This window comes from Vulpes lagopus, chromosome 13 (assembly GCF_018345385.1).
Source record: "Vulpes lagopus strain Blue_001 chromosome 13, ASM1834538v1, whole genome shotgun sequence".
Taxonomy (NCBI): domain Eukaryota; kingdom Metazoa; phylum Chordata; class Mammalia; order Carnivora; family Canidae; genus Vulpes; species Vulpes lagopus.
The window spans coordinates 18,551,655-18,572,792 of NC_054836.1; the positions used below are offsets into that span (position 1 = coordinate 18,551,655).

General features: G+C 35.3%; 1 protein-coding gene across 2 annotated transcripts in view; it reads left to right on the forward strand.

Annotated features, from left to right (window-relative positions):
• Positions 1 to 21,138, forward strand: part of VPS50 (VPS50 subunit of EARP/GARPII complex) — a 132,981-nt gene that overhangs the window by 98,127 nt on the left and 13,716 nt on the right. For both annotated transcript variants that reach the window (XM_041727498.1, XM_041727497.1), the window contains exons 21-22: positions 6,308 to 6,429; positions 15,242 to 15,322. In XM_041727498.1, coding sequence (XP_041583432.1) covers positions 6,308 to 6,429; positions 15,242 to 15,322 — 203 coding nt within the window. The remainder of the gene's footprint in view (positions 1 to 6,307; positions 6,430 to 15,241; positions 15,323 to 21,138) is intronic.

Below are 21,138 nucleotides of genomic sequence, written 5' to 3' on the forward strand. Positions count from 1 at the left end.
ATTTTGAGACAGAGATCCAAGAAGTGTCATCTTTCAGTACAATGTACAAAAAAATATTGGGAGATTTGGGGGGCTAAGATAGAATATGCAAACAATAATAAAAATAAACAACAATAAAGTAAAAGAATAAAAGCTAGCAGCTAGGGACTTAGGTAACACACTTACTAATTTATTACTTTGGTCCTCACTTTATTATTCCATGTGTTCTTCTGAATTGTTTGAGCTGAGCTGACTTTTCCTTCCTTGCTTTTATGCCTCGTTTATAGCATTTTCAGTTGCTTTTATATGCTGTTTATATCCATTGATGATGTCTCAACTTTGTGTGCTGTAATAACAATAACTGACATCTTTTCATCTCAGATTCTGCTCTTGCTATTCCTCATCAGATCGTCAGCTCCTACAGATGAAAACAGTTGGAGTCACCTTTACAGCATATAGAGTATCCAGCTGAGCACTTTTCACTTTTATAGGTGCCCAATGTACTGGACTGACAAACCTTAATTTTTAGAATCTTGAGTGTTGGAGAAACACTTTTTCCTCCTGTCTTGTCCTGATCCACAGTGGAAGAACACACGTTCAGCACCTTCTCTGTACCCTCGTATTTACTCCACTACATAAGAGTGTGACTCACTACTTGAGTTTCCCCCAGGGCCACTGTTCAGGTGGCATGTCTCTCTCTGTGCCCCCTGCTGATGAGCTGTGTAGGGCAGGTCCACTTTTCCTCTTGGTTGTTCTCCTCCATGCTGTTCCTTGGTTGGTTTCTTTGCTCGACATCCCTCTGTGGCTTCTCCCCATGACTGTACAGGACTCACAGTCTAGATTTTAGGACGATCGTTTAAACAGTGCTTCCCCTGTGAAGCCTTTCCTCATCAGATTGGGTTTCTTTTACATAGCACTCTATCCTTCTCCCTTATTGCATTCATCACAAGCATACTTATTTTAAAATAACAGCAATAGCTAAGATTTCTTGCTCCCTTGTCACAGGCTCTAGAGTATGTAAATTCTTTACATGCATTTTTTCAGGAATTCTTCATAGTACCTTTTTTATACACCAAGTAATTAAAGCCTCGATTTAAATAATTCGCCTTATGTCACACAGTTGCTAACTGGTAGATTAGCAGACAGATTGTCGGAATGATCCTAGAGCCAGTAAGCTCTTTTCATGCTTCACAACCAGTAGAGGAAATCGGGAATGTTAATTCTTATTACCTGGACAGAGTTCAGAGAGGTTACAGTATAGATTGGAAATAAGAATAAGAACTTCTTGGGATCCCTGGGTGGCGCAGCGGTTTGGCGCCTGCCTTTGGCCCAGGGCGCTATCCTGGAGGCCCGGGATCGAATCCCACGTCGGGCTCCCGGTGCGTGGAGCCTGCTTGTGTCTCTGCCTCTCTCTCTCTCTCTCTGTGACTATCATAAATAAATAAATAAAATAAATAAAAAAAAGAATAAGAACTTCTTGCAGATGATCATTTGGGAAGAGCTGCTTTTCTTAGTTATCTTGAGGCAGGTGGGATGGAGGGCTTAGGAGACAAGTTCACCAAAGTGAAGCCATTTTGGTTTTAGGCTGACCCTTAACCTAAAAGTCAGTAGGTCATGAAGAGTCACAAGATCAGACTCATGAGGACTGCAGAACCCGTTCCCTTTGGCAATAAAGCCGCACAGCCTGGACATTCTTAAAATTGCTCTCTGAGGGTAATTGCATAACCTGAAGACAATGGAAAAACTTAACTGCCTGATGTGAATGATAAACCCAAAGTTAGAGAGTAAGCCCTTCCCTATAACAGTAGCTAATTTAAATAAAACATAAAATCCTTTGTTAGAGGCAAAGGGGGATCTTCTTCACCTGAGAGGAGAGACTGCTACCTTGTCTATGAAGTAGTTCCTGTCTTACTTCTACATTTAATAAATCTTTGTCCCTCCCTCTAAATTGCCTGCTCTTGAATTCCTTCTCGCATGAAGCCAAGAGCCCTCTTAGCAAGGAACCTGAGGCCCACGCTGATGGGATGTCGGCCAATCTGGCTTCAGTCTGGGCTGTGTATTAAATAACTTTCCTCCATGTTGCCAAAGCATGCTGTGTCCACTCCTGCACACCTGTAGTAGGGAAGTCTAGAGGGAAGAAAGGGGAAGGTGAAGTGCATCTGAACCACATCTTGATCCACTGACCACATTCTTTTAACTAAGCAGGTTAACTTCAGAGCCATGCTTTTATGTTTTTAAGTTAGTATTCTCAGCATTACACAGTGAATAGTAAAGAAGAGGTTGTGATGAAAAGCAGCAGTCTCCCCGCACCCCCCCGCCCCGCCCCAGGTCTCCCTTCTACCAGCCTATAGGCAATTTCTTGGTCTGTTTCTGTTTGTCTTTTCTCCTAGTTGTAATGTCTCAGAAAAGGGTGATGGGAGGTAAATGTTTTTGAATTCTTGTCTGAATATGCCTGAATTTTGGCCTTCAACTGAATGACAATTTAGCTGTGTATAGAATTGTAGATTAAAAATTATTTTTCCTCAGAAAGTTGAAAACTCTAGTGTTCTGTTCATTTTATTGTAGAGGAATTTCTTTTCTCTCTTACTCTGAAAGCTTTTAGTATTTATTCCCTTGATGTTTCAGAATTCTCTAGTGATCTGTCTAGGTGTGAGTTATTTTTCATTAAGTGAGTTGGGTAGTTCATGACCCTTTCAGTCTGAAAGCTCTTGTCCTCCTACTATTTATTTGATGATTTCCTCCTCCCCATTTTCTCTACCTTCTTTTTCTTTGATTTCCCATAGCTCAAATGTTTAGTCCCATAGATTGGCCCCTGCCTGTCTCCCATATCTTCTCTGCTGTTTTACATATTTTTGTCTTTTTGCTGTACCTTCTAGGAGACTTCTTTTTTAATTTCTTTAATTTTTAATTTTAAGAATCACCTTAAAAATCTTTAAGAGCCCTTCCATATTCTCTTTCTCCCCCTATATTTTTCTGTTAGAGGATTTTACATAATTATTATATTTGTTTAGCTTGAATTAATTATTTTCTCTGGGATCACTTTTTTTTTTTTTTTTTTTTTTCTCCTTTGCTCTTCTGAGATTTCCTCCTGGGCCTTGTTTTTTTTTTTGTTTTGTTTTGTTTTGTTTTGTTTTGTTTTGTTTTGTTTTTATGACCTATTTGTATCAAAAATAGAAGGCCTAAGTAGCCGCTGTGGGTGTCCCCTGGTGAGTATTGAGAGCTATGCTGTTGCTGCCCCTCTTTGTAGGAATCCTGACTGGGAACTTTGTATAGAGCAGGGCAGGGCTGAGTGTACTTACTACCAGTCTTTACTTAATGGGGAATAGATCCCCAAATTTCTAGAATAGGTAGATTTTAATCTGTGGTTCAACATCTACCTAGAAGGCTTCACCTTTCTAATTTATTATTTTTAAAAGTTTGCTCAATTTTTGTTGTTGTTTGGTTTGTTTCCTTCTTTTAGAGAGAAATCCTAAAGTTTTTGCTTTCCTTTGTTTTTGTCTGCAGGAACATTCTGAAAGCCAGTGCTCTGATGTTGGTGGGGGGATAGTGGGAGAGGAGGGCATGCTGACTGGTAGTTCATCCCGTACATGGGCTTTCAATTAATCCATCCTTTTTCAGCTCCATTTCTTGTTCCTGCCCTTTTGCTTTACCCACTATGTCTAAGCAGCCACTATCCTATGGAATAGCTTTCACCTCCTTTGTGATCATCTTTGCATTTTTCCATCAACCTGCTCCCATCTCTTATATGTTATCCAGGCAGGATTTGGGACATGATAGCATGCAGGTCAAATCAGTTAGGCTACCTATTTTTATAAAATAAAGTTTTATTGGAATACAACCATTGTCATTTGTTTATATGTTGTCTGTGGTTGCTTTTGTCCTGCAAAGACCAAGGTGAGTAGTTGAAACTGAGACCAGCAGAGCTGAGTAGTTGCCATGGAATGCAAAGCCAAAACTTTGTATACTCTTTGTTCCTTATAAGAAAGGTTTGCCAACTCTTGGTTTAGAAAGTTTTTGAGATTTCTCATTTTCTGATGATCATACCTACTCGTCTTTATGTCTTCATCCCTGTCTCTTCTTAGGTACAGGCTTAATCCACTGTAAAATTCTTTTAATTCAGTAATTCTGAGGAGGTACATAAGCCTCCTCATGCCTACAAAGGCTTACTATGCCATCGTAAGCTGGAAAGACAGCTTATGGAATATAACATATTCTTACATGTTTTAATATGCTGGCAGCCTGCTTACCAGTTGCTACCTTCCTTGTATGACCATTTAAGGTGTGAGGATAGGGACTCTAATTCTTTGTCTTAACACAAAGCCAAGGACATAGTAAGCCTTCAGAAAGTGTTTGTTGAATATTGAATGAATAAATGAATATAAATATGTTAAAAAGTTTTTTAGAGTGATGGGTTTTTATCTAGGTTTTTTTTTTTCTTTTGAATCCAACATTTAAAATAGCTTTTACTGGGATGCCAAGGTTTGCCAACTCTTGGTTTAGAAAGTTTTTGAGATTTCTCATTTTCTGATGATCATACCTACTCGCCTTTATGTCTTCATCCCTGTCTCTGTGGCTAAGGTCATGATCCCAGAGTCCTGGGATCTAGCTCCACATCACAGTGACAGGCTCCTTGCTTGGTAGGGAGCCTGCTTCTTCCTTTCCCTCTGCAGCTTCCCCAGATTGTGCTGTGTGTGTGTGTGTGTGTGTGTGTGTGTGTGTGTCAAATAAATAAAATCTTAAAAAATAGCTTTTACGTATTAATAATTCATTTATGTATTCTTAAGATTATTTATATGACCAGTAGCTAATCTTATTATTAGTACTGGAGAGGAGCTTTGTGTTCTGGATATGTATTAACTCAGATATTTATATTCTACCTCATTTTACTTGTTATCTCTGTTTTTTTTTCTTTTACAGGTTAAAGTAACAGTATTTTTCCTTTTTTTGTCATATTGTCACATTAATTTATGTATAAATAGTTGCAGTTTAAAAATTACATGTTTGCAGTTGATAAAATATCTGCATAGTGATTCAGAATGTTCTAAGAGCATAATTTTCAAGTATTTTTCAATTGTGATTTTTAAAAAAATACCTGTGTGAAATAGTTATAAAAGATGATTCTGAAGCAAAAGACTTGCAAATAAGAGTAAGAATAGAATTTGAATTGAATGGTGTTTACTTTTTGGTGTGTGTTTCTCTTCCTGACTATCTGAATATTATTCAGAATCATCTTTCATTTAAATTAAGACAACTGTACTGAGTTCTTAAATAATAAAGAAATGGTTTAGATAGTAGACATTTCCATTAGAGTAAATTTGTCATTTTTTCTACTGCAGTTAATGTGTTTCTCTTGAGTCACGGTGTCTTTAGTAGTACCAATTTAAAATTTATAACAGTTATATTAAGTAGAGTGAGTACCTGAATTATTTGCTCATTTGAAAATTAGGCAAATGGCCTGTTTTAACATCTTCTGCAGAATAGCATTTTTTATGGATGTGCTCCTTTCCCTATTATTTCCCTTAAGACAGAAACACAATTAGGGACTTATTATTTGTTTCTTGATTCAGCCCATCTCCCATGTACCCTTCAAATACATTAACAAGTTTATAAATGCAGAAGTTTTGGTTTTTAATTTTTTTTCCATAACTGTATCATATGTTTAGAGAAAAGAGAATGTAATATTGACATCTCCCAAAGGAAGGAATGAGGAGGACATTTTCTTGGCACTTTGAGAGTATTGAGCTCTTGAGTGATGTAGTGATAAAGAAATATTCTTGGCCTCTGACACAAGATTTCACAGGTCCAGGATTCAGGGGAATAGAAAGACGCTTCCATGTACCTTTTTTCTTCTTGCTTTTTTACTTTTGCTATGTTTATATAAGCTTATGAAAAAAAAATGCTTTTCCTGACATATATTGTCTTATTTATTTATACCTAAACATTTTTGAAGAAATTATTTTACATCTCCAGGAATATGGAACTGTGTTATGTGTTTGTGCAGTGTCATTTGTAGAAGAGTATAGATGTTACATGAATATTTGACAAACAGTAAAATAATAATGATATAAAAACATTTTTGTAGGTATGTGTATCAGTGCTGTCCAGTATTACTTTCCAAGATGATATAAATATTCTGTATCTATGTCCCATATAGTAGCCACTAGCCACAAATGACTATTGAGTTTTTGAAACATGGCTAGTGGGACTAAGGAATGTAATAGTTTATTAAAAATATGTATTTTGGTAAAGAGTTTTTTTTATTATCTCTTTATAATGACAGGCTAAGAGACTGTAATTTTTTTCTAATTTTGATTTTTTTTCTTTCCAGGTAAATATATGCAGATGATGAACATTCTTAAGCCAATTGCCTTTGATGTTATCCATTTCATGTCTCAGCTATTTGATTATTACTTGTATGCAATATATACCTTTTTTGGTCGGAATGATTCAGTAAGTCACCTTTGAGGGGAAAGTTTGTTTCTTTTAAAATTTATTTATTTTTAAAATGTAAAATTTTTCATTCTCTTTATATAAAATACACAAATAGTATTATTTTGAAAATTATCCATCAAATCTAAAAAAATTTTTGCTGTCAGCTTTTTGTCTGCTTAATTACCTTATTTATATATTAATTTTAAAGCTTTCAACTGCTAAACATATTTTATGTTATTCAGATTTTTGGCAGAAAAAGTACAGCATCTGTTTTTAACCTTGACATATTTTGGCAATGAAAAATGTGTGGGTTGCCTTGTTTAAATCTGGCCCAGTGTGTAATTGCTACACAGTAAATGAGACATTTTAAATATTGGCTTACAAACCTTAGCAGGCAGAAGATAATGGCAAATATTTATTAAAAGAATGGAAAACCTTTGAACTAAATCTTCTGTCTGCTACAGAATTGTTTCTTGTACTTCCTTTTTGTGTTTCTAAAGCTTTTATTGATTTTATCTTTTTCTACTCTTAAAGAACACAACATAATATTAGGCAGATGACTTATTTGATATTTGGTAATTATGTGGCTCACCTTGCCACATAATAATTTGATAGATTTCTATGTAAAAGCATACTGTTGGGTCCTATGACTATATAATGGTACTAACTTTCCATATGCTATATTTTGTATCTTTTTTAAAACGTGTAAATTTTAATGGATAACTACATTCATCACATAAATGTTCATATCCTTGCTGTGATTATAGTTATATCAAAGACATGATCTTTTATTCGTTTTTTTTAAAGATTTTATTTATTTATTTGAGAGAGAGAGTGTATGTGTGTGTGTGTATGTGCACGTGTGTGTGTGTGTGTGTATGTGTGTGAGCAGGGGTAGGGGCCAGGGCAAGCAGACTCTATGCTGAGTATGGAACCTGACACAGGGCTTGACCCTATGACCAGAGATCATGACCCAAGCCAAAACCAAGAGGTGGATGCCCAACCAGCTGAGCCACTGAGGCACTCCAAAGACATGATCTTTTAATATGAGATCTAAATTTTCTGTTCTTAATCCTCTAAACTATTTTAGAAAGAATACTAATAAAATCAGACACAGAATGTTGCTATAGAATTTAGGTTACTATAAAATATGTACTAATTTGTTGCTCTGAATTTCAAACGTCAATAAATAAATATTAAAGAAAAAAGACATTGTAGAGTTTTAGCTAATTGTTAGAATATTGAAGTCGTCCAGATGGGCCTTACTTACTCTCTCTCTTGGGCTGAGCCCCCAGACTAGCACTATCCAAGAGAAGTTTTGCAGTCATGAAAATGTTCTAAATTTGTACTATCAAATATGGTAGCCATTAGCCACATGTGACTATTGAATACTTGCAATAGATTAGTGTATCTGAGGAATGGAATTTTTTTTTTTTTTTTTTTTTTTTTTTTATGATAGTCACAGAGAGAGAGAGAGAGGCAGAGATACAGGCAGAGGGAGAAGCAGGCTCCATGCACCGGGAGCCCGACGTGGGATTCGATCCCGGGTCTCCAGGATCGCGCCCTGGGCCAAAGGCAGGCGCCAAACCGCTGCGCCACCCAGGGATCCCCAGGAATGGAATTTTTAATTGTATTTAATTTTAGCTAATTTATCACTAAATATAAATACCCACATGTGGCTGATGACTATCATATTGGATGGAACACTTGTGGATCACATTGTTGATAAGATGTGTTAAAATAGGGTCCTTTGGAGACTTTTAGAAACTAATGCTTTTGGACATGACTTTCTAGCTAATTATATACTAGCACAGATTTGTTTACAGTGGAGTTCACTAGGACCTGAGAAAGTTAGCAAAGTATATAGTTAGGTGCTTATTGTAAAATGTGCTGCAAATTTTATTTAAAACATACCATGTTTTAAATAACACATTAACTTTATATTTTGTATTAAAGGCATTTTCAATCTTATAAGACTCAGTAACAGCTATTTCATCAGATAATTAGCTGTCAGTTTTAAGCATTTCTGACCTTAATCTGGGTGTCTACCCATATGTCATATTAGAAGCATTTTGTATTATACGAACCAATACAATGTGCTTATGAGTATGTATGAATAAATATAGCACTTTGACTCTTGTACTTTTTAAGAAAGATTTTTCCTATTGTTAGAGTATGCTTAGTAATACTAGCTTTTATCTACTGTGTGAATATTGAAAATATACACTTCCTCAAATAGAACCCTACTATTTTTGATTTATAACTTGGACCCTACTATTTTTGATTCTGCAAAACTGAAAGAAACACTATTTAAAGCAAAACAAAAACTGAATCTCTATAAAAGGGAGTTTTACAAATTTGTAAAAGGAAACACTCCATCTTTCTACTCGTATTTTGCTTTGCTTAATTTTGAAGGTTAGTTTATTTTAGAGAGAGCTTGAGTCAGAGGAGGGACTGAGAGAGAGGGAGAGAGAGAATCTCAAGCAGACTACCCACCAAGCATGGAGCCCAATGCATGGCTCCATCACATCATCCTGAGATCAAGACCTGAGCCAAAATCAAGAGTAGGATGCTCAACTGACTGAGCCACAAAGGCGCCCCTTGTTTTGCTTAATTTTATATATATTTAAAGTTTTGGGGTTTTTTACCTTGAAAGATTATATTCTTAATTACCTACTTTAAATTCCTTTTAGAGTAAGACAATCTAAATAAAGAGCATAAATAAGTATATGCAAACATATAAGACTGAAGAGGTAGCTTTAATTTTTTTTCAATTAAAAATTTTTTTAAAGATTTTACTTATTCATGGGAGACACAGAGAGAGGCAGAGAAATAGGCAGAGGGAGAAGCAGGCACCCTTGGGGGAGCCTGATGCGGAATTCAGTCCCAGAATCCTGGGGTCACAACCTGAGCCAAAAGCAGACACTCAGCCACAGAGCCACCCAGGTGCCCCAAAGAGGTAGCTTTTAATTTGCTAAGAAAATAAGCTTTCAATCCATCAGAAATCCTAGAAGTTTTGATATTCAAATACATACATACATACATACTCCAAACTGCCCTGTTAGCTGTTGAGTTTTAGGTGGTGGGAGTGGAGGATTAATTAGGTAATGTGTAGAATGGGAAGAACATGGTGGGACATGGTTGTTCGTGCTTCTCTCCGAGGGAAGAAAGACACTTGTATAAGTGAATTTAGATGGACGCTGCCTGTGGAAGAATAAGCATATGTTTCTCAGGGTTTCTAGAAAGTCATTGGGGTGGGGGGAGGGGCATACTATATGCAGTAGGCTAAGGAATTATTCCTGTCTGTACTAATTCCTTCAGAAGCTCTTGCTCTTCACTGAACTGTTTATAACCTACTATATCACTCTCTATTATAAATCTAATTTATTTGGTTCTATTATAATAATGTTACTTTTAGTGTTGCTTTATCTTGCCTTGCCCAGCCTTCCATTATTCACCTCTTGAGCTATATTTTCTGTGGTTCTTCCTGTTCATATTCTCTCATGAAGACCATTCTGTATCTTACCTTAATACAATAGTAAGCATATAGTAGGTTCTTAGGACATATGTATTGATGTCCTAATTATTTCTTATCCAAGTAAATCTAATGAGTGTTCTTACTTGAAAACAGTTTATGAGCATCATTTAAAGTTACCTTTCATTAATGAGACTTTTGTTTGTTTTTATAGAGCGTCTGTGATTCAGTTTTTAAAATTTTAAGAATGAATTAACTTCTGCTTCTGGCTAGAAGACTAAGATCTTACTAAATGATACTCCCTGTAGAAAATAATTATAAAGGTTAATGTTATACAAAAGGCAACTACCAATAGATACTGGAGAGTGCACAAAGCATAATGACTCGGGTGGTGGGGACGCAGTTCATGTTAGTGTATAGGTTGGGGAAAGGGGAGTTATAAAAATAAATTCCATCTCCATGGCCTTTTAGCCCAGGATTAAATACAGTTCATACAGCACAAAGGTGGAGGGAAGCATGGGAAAACCTTCAGTCTTTATGGATGGGGGAATCAGAAAAGTAAAGCCAGGAAACTGGGAATACTGAAAAGAGTAGGGGGAAGTTCGGAAGAAAAAGAGGCAAAAAGGGGATCCCAAATTCTTTTATCCCCATTTTTTATTAACCCGTAACCTGTTTATATGAAACAGACAGACTACAGCCAAAGAGAATGAAGCTGTTGCATAAGAGACAGTTTGTAGTTCAAGCCTAGCCAAGAAAATTGCATATGGAAAACAAAGGAAACAGTACCCAATAGAAAAAAAATAACAATCCAAAGTCTCCAGAATTAAATTGATGATGCAGTCTAACTTTACACTACATACATAGAACCAAAAAAGTGGAGTATATCCTTAAGTAAAAAGAAAGTCAGTTTTTTAAAAGATTTTATTTATTGATTCGTGAGAGACAGAGAGACATAGACATAGGCAGAGGGAGAAGCAGACGCCCTGCAAGGAGCCCAGAATGGGACTCGATCCCAGACCCCAGGATCGTGCTCTGAGCCTCAGGCAGATGCTCAGCCGCTGAGCTACCCAGAAATCCCAAAAAGAAAGTCAATTTAATTTGACTCCAAGATGTTGGAACTAAGGGATAAGGATTTTAGACTATTAGAACAGTCTTTAATAAAGTAAAACAAAAGATGTTTTAAATGTATGAATATCACAGTAGAGAAATAGGAAGTTCTAGTAGAAACAGTAATAAAAAACAAAGGGAAATCCTAGAACTGAAAAATACAATTTCAGAATATAAAAAAAAAAAAATTACTGAATGTACTTTATAGCCAAGTAGACATGGCAGAGGAAAGAAAGAACTTGGAGATAAATTAATAAAATTAATCAAAATGAAGAACACAGAGAAAAAAAATTGGAAAACAAAATGATTAAAGCCTTAGGGACATGTTAAGTTATATAAAATGATCAGATATATGTGTAAAATGATCAAATATATGTGTAACTGGAATACCAGGTGGAGAAGAAAGATAGAATGAGGTAGAAAAAATGTTTGAAGAAACATTAGCCAAAGATTTGTAGATTTAAGATACTAAATGAACAGCAAGTAGAATAAGCATAAAGAAACATATAGCGTGCAACCTCATGGTGAAACTGTCTTGAAAAAATAAAAAAACAAGATGAAATTAAGACATTTTTAGATAAAAAGAAAAAAAAAAACTAAGAGAACTTGTCACCAACAGATATGTAATACTGAAATGCTGAAGGAATTTTTTTTAAAGATTGATTGATTGATTGATTGATTGATTTAAGACACAGAAAGAGAGACAGAGACATAGGCAGAGGGAGAAGCAGACTCCTCATAGGGAGCCTGATGTGGGACTCGATCCCTGGACCCGGGATCATGACCTGAGCTGAAGGCAGACACTCAACTGCTGAGCCATACAGGCACTCCTTGAAGGAATTTTTTATAGGCTAAAGGAAAATGATACCAAAAAACTTGGATCCTCAAGAAAGAATCAAGAGCATTGATAATGGAAACTACTTGGGGAAATGCAAAAGTTTGTTTCTTTTTCTACTTTCTGTATAAATCATACAGCTGTTTAAAAGTGAAATCATATTTTCTGGAGTTCATAATGTATGTAAATGTATTACATGTAACAACTATAACAAGATATGTAGGGGAATATGGACCTATAATATGTCAGGATTTCTACATATTATGTTAAACATAACTGCTAAACATATGTTTAACATATTATGTTTTAACATATTATGTTAAAAATAACTGTTAAACATATGTTAAACAGTAAATGGGTTGTGAAATATCAAGAATGTATATTGTAATTCATGAGACAATGAAAAATAATTTTGAAGACTTTACCTCTTTTACCAGTAGGATAATGAAATTAGAATTCTAAAAAATAATACTCATATAATCAGGAAAGACAAGAAAAGAGGAACCAAGGAACAAAAAAGAGATATCACGGATGGTATCTTTAAATTTGGCCAATAATCACATTAAATGTTAATGGACTAAACACTCAAAGTAGAAGACAGAGATTGTCAGAATGGATTAAAACAAAACCAAAGACTTTAAATATAAAAAACACAATAAGGTTGAAAGCAAATGGATTGAAAAGATATGCCATGTAAACAGTGTTTGCTGCAGTAGTTGGGGTGCCTGGGTGGCTCAGTTAAATGTCTGTCTTTGGCTCAGGTCATGACCCTGGGGCCGTGGGATCAAGTCCCCTAGTCAGGCTTCCCGCTCAGTGGGGAGTCTGCTTTTCCCTCTCCTTTTGCCCCTCTCCTGCTCTTACTCACTTTCTCTCTCTCCCTCTCAAATAGTCTTTTTTATAAAAGCTCCAATAGCTATGTTAATATTAGATTAAATTAGAAAACAAAATATATTACCAGAGACAGAGGCATTCATAATAATTTAAAGGTCAATTCAGTTGAAAGGGATAGCAGCTTAACAGCTTTAAAATGCGTAAGACGATAATCAACAGAATTCAAGAGAAAACAAAACAAAACAAAATTCCGCTGTAGCTGGAAATTTTAAAACTCCACTGTAACTAATATAACAAGTATACAGAAAATCAGCAAATACATAGAAGATTTGAGCAACACTTTCAACCATTTTCAGTTAATTGATATTTATGGGACAACACACCTAACAACAACAGGATATATATTCTTTTCAAGGGCACATGATATGTTTATCAGGATAGTACATATTTTGTGGGCTATTAAGTATGTTCTAGTGAATTTAAGAGATTGAAATGATATAGAATATATTATCTGATAACAATGTAATTAATATAGAAACCAGTAACAATGAGATAACTAGGAAAAATCTAAGTATTTGGAAATTAACATACTTCTAAGATTTGTTTAAAGAAAACATAAGAGAAATTAGAAAATATTTTAAAGTAAATAATGAAAACAACATATCAAGTGCATATCAAGTAATGCAGCTAAATCAGTGCTTAAAGGGAAGTGTCTAGCTTTAAATGCCTGTAGTAGAAAAAAGAAAGTCTCAAGTTAATGATAAGCTTCCACCTTAAGAAACTAGAAAAAGAAGTGTAAATTATGTGCTATGCCTCTTAAAGGGCATCAAACCTACTATGGGAGCCCTACTCCCCTGACCTCATCTAAACCTAATTACCTCCTAAAGGCCCCATTTCCAGATACCATCTCATTGGAGGCTAGGGCTTGAGCATATGAATTTTGAAGGAACAACAAATATTCAGTCCATAAGTAGAATAACTAAAATTTACATACATTGTTTATGGAAATGCAAATTGGTACAGCCACTGGAAAACAGTGTTGCAGTACCTTATAAAGTTAAAATTAGTCCTATTATATAAACCAGAAATTACACTTTTAGATATTTACCCAAAAAAACAGAAAATGTATATCTTCTCAAGGACATATACATGAATGTTTGTAGTGATATTATTCAAGTAGCCCGAAACTGGAACCCAAACGTTCATCAACTGGTGAATAAGTAAACAGATTGTGATATATCCATGTTATAGAATACTATTAAACAATGAAAGAGCATGAATTACTAATAGGCTTACAACATGAATGAATCTCAAAAAGCATGTTAAATGCAAGAAAGAAGTCAAACACAAAAGACTACATGTGTTTGAGTCCATTTATATGACATTTTAGAAAAGGCAAAACTGCAGTGACAGAAAGATCAGGGATTAAGGGTGGAGGGAGGTAATCAGTACAAATGACATTTTTAAAAAGTGAGGGAAATTCTGTATCTTGATTGGGGTACTGGTCATAAGACTGTATACAAGTACCAAATTTCATCAAACTATTTTTACTTGCAGTGTCTGAATTTAACTACATAAAAATAAGACCCTAATGAAAAAAGAGGGGAAATGAAGGAATAAAGTTTATAAAACCTAATGGAAGTAAAGCATATTTAAAATTACCATGTAAGAGACACCTGGGTGGCTCAGCAGTTGAGCACCTGCCTTCGGCTAAGGGCATGATCCTGCAGTCCAGGATCGAGTCTCACATTGGGCTCCTTGCAGGGAACCTGCTTTTCCCTCTGCCTATGTCTCTGTCTCTCTCTTTGTGTGTCTCTCATGAATAAATAAATAAAATCTTTAAAAAATAAAATAAAATAACCATGCAAAATGAGTTCATGTTTTACTACACCACACCATCATACAACTATTTTAGCTTATCATACGTTGTATAAGTAATTCCTTGTTCTCATCCTATCTCAGATAGGAAAGGGTGAGGAACAATAAATGTGTGTTCATGCCATATACAAGTATATATAATATATATATTATGAATATATGAATGAATTGGTGAGACTATATATTTTATAGTTTGCTGTTCAGAATGTTTTACATTTTTTGGCTCATATAGAACATTTTAACAATTTTCCAGATGTCTGTATATATCTATGATTACCTCTAAATTAAGTTTATATTTATCAATTTAATCATCACCGAAGGAGCCAACTAACTGGCTTTTCATGTTTTTTGTGTTTTTAAGATTTTATTTATTTATTTATTTGAGAGAGAGTGTGAGTACAAGCAGGAAGAGGGACAAGCAGATTCCTTGATGAATGCAGAGCCCAGTGTGAGGCTCTGGATCTCGTGACCCTGAGATCATGACCTGAGCTGAAACCAAGAGTCTGATGCTTAACCCACTACATGACCCAGGCGCCCTAGTCTTTCACATTTTAACAGTCAAGAGTCCCTTCTCATTTGTGTTCTTGCATGGGAATGTTTATAAATGCTTCGGCTTTGATGCAGTAAAGCGAATTCTATACTGTGAAATGTTTACTGAGCCTATCTTCAGAGTGATGTAGCATACCTTTCTTTTTCTTTTTCAGCTGGAATCCACAGGACTAGGCCTTAGTAGTAGTAGATTGAGAACAACTCTTAACAGAATACAAGAAAGCCTTATTGATATGGTAAGTAATGAACTGGAAGTAATTCTTTTGGGTTATAGAAAATAAAAATCAGCCACCTAATCAACTATGTATAAATGTGTGTCTATATGTATATTGAGTTCCTGAGTCCTCAGTATTACACTATATGCTTGTAAGGAAGTAAATGGAAGTTTCTTACAGTCTGTTTGGAGAGAAAAAACTTACATACATGGAAGAGTATGATGTTGGCTATACATCCAGTATGGCTCAAAGAGAGGAAAAGTTTATGCGAAGACTTAATTTCAGAGAATGACTAAGAAAGAAGTAAGACTTACTTGTGCTAGTTTCTGAAGAACAGGAATGGGGTTAGTGGGAAAAAGAAAGACCTACATTCAAATTAAGGTTCAGAAGCTGAGAAAGGGTCTTGAGGTGGGAGCAGGCCTGGCCCAAAGTTCGGTCATCTTTGTGATTGGGATACTGGTTATATACCGAAGAGTCGTATTACAGAGAGAGTTTAGGACCATTTTATAAATGACTTTGAAATTCAAGGAAGAGGTTTGGATGTAGTCAGCTATGCAGTAGGGGTCCAGATTCTTGAATATTGTGTTGCATGATATAATACATATTTTAAGAAAATTGATTAGGCAGCAAAACAGGGCTGAGCCTTTGTAGTGTTTAAGCTAACATAAGCATTTAAAGTAACAGTTTTTTTCCTGCGATGTGTTACTGTAGCCAGAGATTTTTGTTGTTCAGAACATTCCTCTGCATCTACATTAACCCTTCGACTTTTTATTTCTTCACTTACCCAAACAAGCAGTCATTTACATCGTTTCTCATTATGTATATACTTCTGCTACTGAAGTTTTTAATAAAAGAATGTAATCATTCTTTTAAGAAATACTTACTGAAATAATTATTTGCTGGGTGTGGTAGTAGTGTTGGGCATTCATCAGTGCACAGGACAGGTAATTCCTGTCTTGGAACTTACATTTTATTGAAGCAGAGAGACAGAAAAGCAGATCTGTAATACAGTGTCAGATACTGAGAAGCACTAAGAAGAAAGTGAAGCAGAGTGATTAGAACACTGGTCTCTGAGCAGAGATGTGAATAAGATGAAAGAGGCATAGGTTCCTGTCTCAGGTGAGTACTGTTTACACAGAGAAAATCACATAGTATCCATCTCATCCATCTCCCTTATAATTTGGAGGTCTTTCTGCCCAGTACATATTATATATATATTTTCATAGCACCTAACTTAGTAAACTGCATTTCATGGTAAATGTTTGTAGAATAAATGAAGAAAATCCAATCTATGAGTTTCTTGTCTCCTGGCTTAACCTGGCTTGTTTTCTTGGCTTTGCTATCCATTTAATTCTGATCTTCATGTTCAGCGTTAAGACTCCTTGTTTGACCCAGCCACTTATGTATTTGTTTTTTGTCTTTGTTTTGTAAAATCTGTTGGCTTTCAACCCCTTTGGAAATTATCCGTGTTTCAGTTTTGGTTTTCTTTGTTTGATACTTAGCATAACCTTGACATAACATCTTGTTTTCCAGATCTTAGTCCACAGCTTAAGTTTTTCTTGTTTCTGGCTGAAAGCCTTGAAATTGATGGACTGAATCAGAAAGTCCAGAGTGGGGTATAGTTACCTCTAGAACCTATTACTCTTAACGTAATCTGGGCTTCTTGAGAGTTGTATGTGTAGATTCCTTAATAATGAAATAATAATATTACTGTTAAAAAGATTGATTGGTCAAAATTTACCACTAGGGTCATTCACTCTCATTATCATAAGCTAGTTACTAGCTTATAATGATTGTCAAACTGCAGTTCCAAATTTGATCCTTAAGGCATGGATTTGATGCTTCAGGTTTTGCTGTCTGGTGTGTAATGAAGTATCATGATGTAATAAACAATGGGACCAAACTAGTTATTCAAACCAGTTCCTGCCCATCAATGGGTAACAGTGTATCTATAGCATCTGTCTGACCAGTTCTGTGTTTATTAGATACAGTTTTTCCAGAACTGGTAGTTAGATTTAGAAACATGGTTTTAAAAACCCCTCCCCAATAAATGGAAAGATAGCTATGCCTGCTTTTTTTCTTTGGCACTTCGTATTTTAAAGATATATTTTCTTCAAGTCCTCATCCATACCATCTCTGAAATCAAGATTGCATCTCGGATTGGAAGGGTATGCGAGCAGTCCTTCCTTCTCCAGTTTGTGAGGCGTGCTGACCTTTTTTCAGGGTCTCTCCAGAGTGTTTACTGCTTCTGTAGCAATACAGAAGTTTTTCTCAAATTTTCTCTTGGTTTCCTATGTTTTATGTGTTCAGTTATTACTCATGCTGATAAGCATTGGTTTATTATTTTAGAAAATATATTTGTCAAAAAAAAAAAAAAGAAAATATATTTGTCATTTGCTAGACCTTGATCTCAGGTTTTTGTAAAGCTGGTATATTAATTTTTCTTCACTTCATTAATTTCATTAATTTGCATCTATGTTGGCAGAGAACATTAATTGGTTTCTTGCTACTCAATACATTCTTTGGCCATTAAAGTAATTTATAGGCTAATCAATCTGGAACCACTAGATGAAAGTTGTACTTTCTCCTCTATTTCCCCTATGTGTTAGGTAAAAGTTTAATAAGCACATTTCTGGTGATTTCATTTTCTCAATATATATTTTCTAAGCTTTGCTTCCCTTTCAAGTTGTAAAAGGTATCATGGAATCATTACAGGTCTTAATGCCACCTGAAATCGTTTATCGTATATATTCAATGTAAATAAGAAAATATGACACATCAAATAGAAGTTCAAGAACAGGAGTCTGGTGTAAGTCATAGTGGTACCAGAACTGAGAATTGGTGATCACTTGGTGATGCTAAGTTTTTTGCTTTAAGATCTTTGGCTAACTTAAGATCTTTGATAATAAAAAAATATTTTAAATCAACCCAGAAAAGTCCACAAAATGGCTTCTCTTTATAGTAGCAAATTATTAGTGGCAGCATTGTGGCTTTCACTGTGAAACTAAAGGTTTTGATTGAGGTTTTATTTCTCAAAGTATTCAAAGGGTTTTATATCTTTTCCTTATTGTACTGGTATAATCTGAAACACTGATCCTGTTTAGGAGCTTTTCTGTTGAAGTGTGCCATAAGCCCATACCGTTTATTTATATCAGCTTGACATTTTTGTGACTCTCTTCAAGCATATTTCCCTAATGTAAACACAGGACTTTAGCTTTTAAGCAGATAATTACCATAATTTTTATGCCTAAAATGCCAGTATTAACTAGAAACAAAGAATGGCATCCTAATGCAAACCCTTTGAAGTTGGGGCAGCAATTGCAGTGATCACTGCAAGAATGTTTTATGAAAGAGCTCTGTAAGGAAGGAATTCAGCACATTTGTTCTGGAGGCGGGTAAGGAGTAGGTAAGGACGAATGAAGTGGGTGAGTGCTTGTGGCCTTTCCTGTCATACCCAGAGATAAACTTAATTTCTCTCAGGCTATAGATAGAACCTCTCCTTGCCTTCTACCACCTTCTAGCACCACCTCCCTCTTCTATCCCAAATTAATTAGTATCTGCATTCACAGAATCTTTTAGTTTTTAAATAAATTTTATATCTATATGTAATGTATATATAGAGAGAGTGATACTAATCATAAAAGAATGAAATTCAGAAGTAACTCTGCTATTATAAATGTGTAATATTCATGGTTATCTTGGAGCTATTTTGAGTGCAATATTGGCAGAAAGTTCACCAGTTTTTGTCAGTTTAATCACAAAATATTTTATTTTACTATATTTTTTTTTACTTTTTTTTACTTTTATTTTATTTTATTTTTTAAAAAGATTTTATTTATTTAAGAGAGAGCACAAGTGAGAGAGGGAGCATGAGTTGGGGAGGAGGGGCAGAAGGAGAGGGAGAAGCAGACTCCCCGCCGAGCAGGGAACCCAGTGAATGGATGTGGGGCTTGATCTCGGAGCGTGATAATCATTACCTGAGCTGAAGACAGGGATTAACCCACTGAGCCACTCAGGTGCTCAGTTAGAAAATATTTTAGAAGAGGGTATGTTTGATGCTTAATATATACTTGTAGAGCATAATTCTCTAAGTCTCTACTCAGAAAATAGTTCAGAGAGGTAGATTTGGCTGCATCACAACAAAGCACTTTCTATCATGCAGAAGTGTAAGGCAGAAAGGATTATAAGTTCTGTATTGGAAAGAGGTTCAATCTGAAGCTCACAGCTAGCTACTCAGAATGTATAAAAAATGTAAAGGTTAAATGAGCATAGATAAGTTTTCTTCTATGATTTTATGAGTTACTCCTATTCCTACAAAATTGGACCACTTTGGTGAGCTTAGCCATTATGCCCAAGTGAGTTAACTCTTCCTCTAATTCCTTTATTAGTTTTTCTTGTTTCAGGGTTTCAGTTCTCTTCCTCACTATCCATTGATGTGCTCGGAGATGGATATGCATAACTCTGAACTAAGAAGAAAATACAGAGTATTATAGGAGGTATTGGAAGTAGATAGAAGGCAGGGAGCTATGTGAGGAGAGAGTATAAGACTCAAGGGATACAGATAGCTATCTTTATTATTAATTCATTCAACAAACACACCTTAAGTGATGAAGTACTTTGTAGAAGATCAGTGAATGGTCCTTCTGGTACAAGAGGCAGGTAAGGAATAAATGAGTATCCAATTTAATGTCAGATCACATCAGGAATTACAAAGAACTAGGAAAGGATAGGAAGAGGAGAGAAGGGGTACGATTTTGTTTAGGTGATCACACATGCCCTCTCTGGGAAGGTGACATTGAAGTAAATCCCTGAAGGAAGAAATAGGAGTAAGCCACCTGAATAAGAATTCATTTATTTCACATTTATTTAGTGTCTGTTTATTGAACACTTTATATATGATGCTAGACTCTGTCTGGGAGTTGAGGATACAATTTTGGTGAGGAGAGGGCAGTCAGACAAAACTCCCTACTTATGTGCAACTTGTTTTCTAGTAGAGAGGGAATATTTTAGGGAAAAGTGTTTCATGTGGAGGGAACAAGGAGTGCAAAGGCCCTGAGATGGGACCATGCTTGGCCTATTCCAGGAACAGCACAGAAGTGAGTATAATTAGAATGAAGCCAGTAGGACAGTTAATGATAGATAAAATCAAAGAGGTAGCCAGATCCTAGACCATATAAGGCCTTTGAACTTTACTCTTAGGAAAACCAGAAGGTATTGAGAAGACCAGAAGCTATTTAAGCAGAAGAGTTGACATGATCTGACTTAATTAGGTAAAATAGAATTATTTTGGTTATACTGTATAACAGTTAAGGAAAGAGATAAGGTGGCTTGTACCAGTGTTAGAGGAAGTAGTAGTGAGACATGGTCAGATTCTATATCTGCTTCGAAGGTAGACCCATCCATAAGTGAGGAGTCAATGATGACACCTAACTTCTGCAGAATGGAGGTGCCATTGCTGGATATGATATGGAAAAGACTTTTAGGAGGGACACATTTGAGTTCAGTTTTCAGATATGTTAAATGAACTGAGTGTAAGAGAGAGGTCAGGGCTAGCATGTAAATTTTGAGCTTTTGGCATGAGGATATTTATTATATTATATATAATAATATTATATTAATTATAATTATATATTAATAATATTATATAATAATTATATTAATATATATTAATATATTATAATATATTATATATTATTATTTAAAATGGGGAATGAAATCATTTAATGAGTGAAATGTGAGTGAGAAGACTGAGGACTGAACTCTAGGACACTCGAGTGTTTAAAGGTCAGGGAGAGGCAGACAAACTAGCAAAGGAATCTAAGAGGTGACTCATGGTG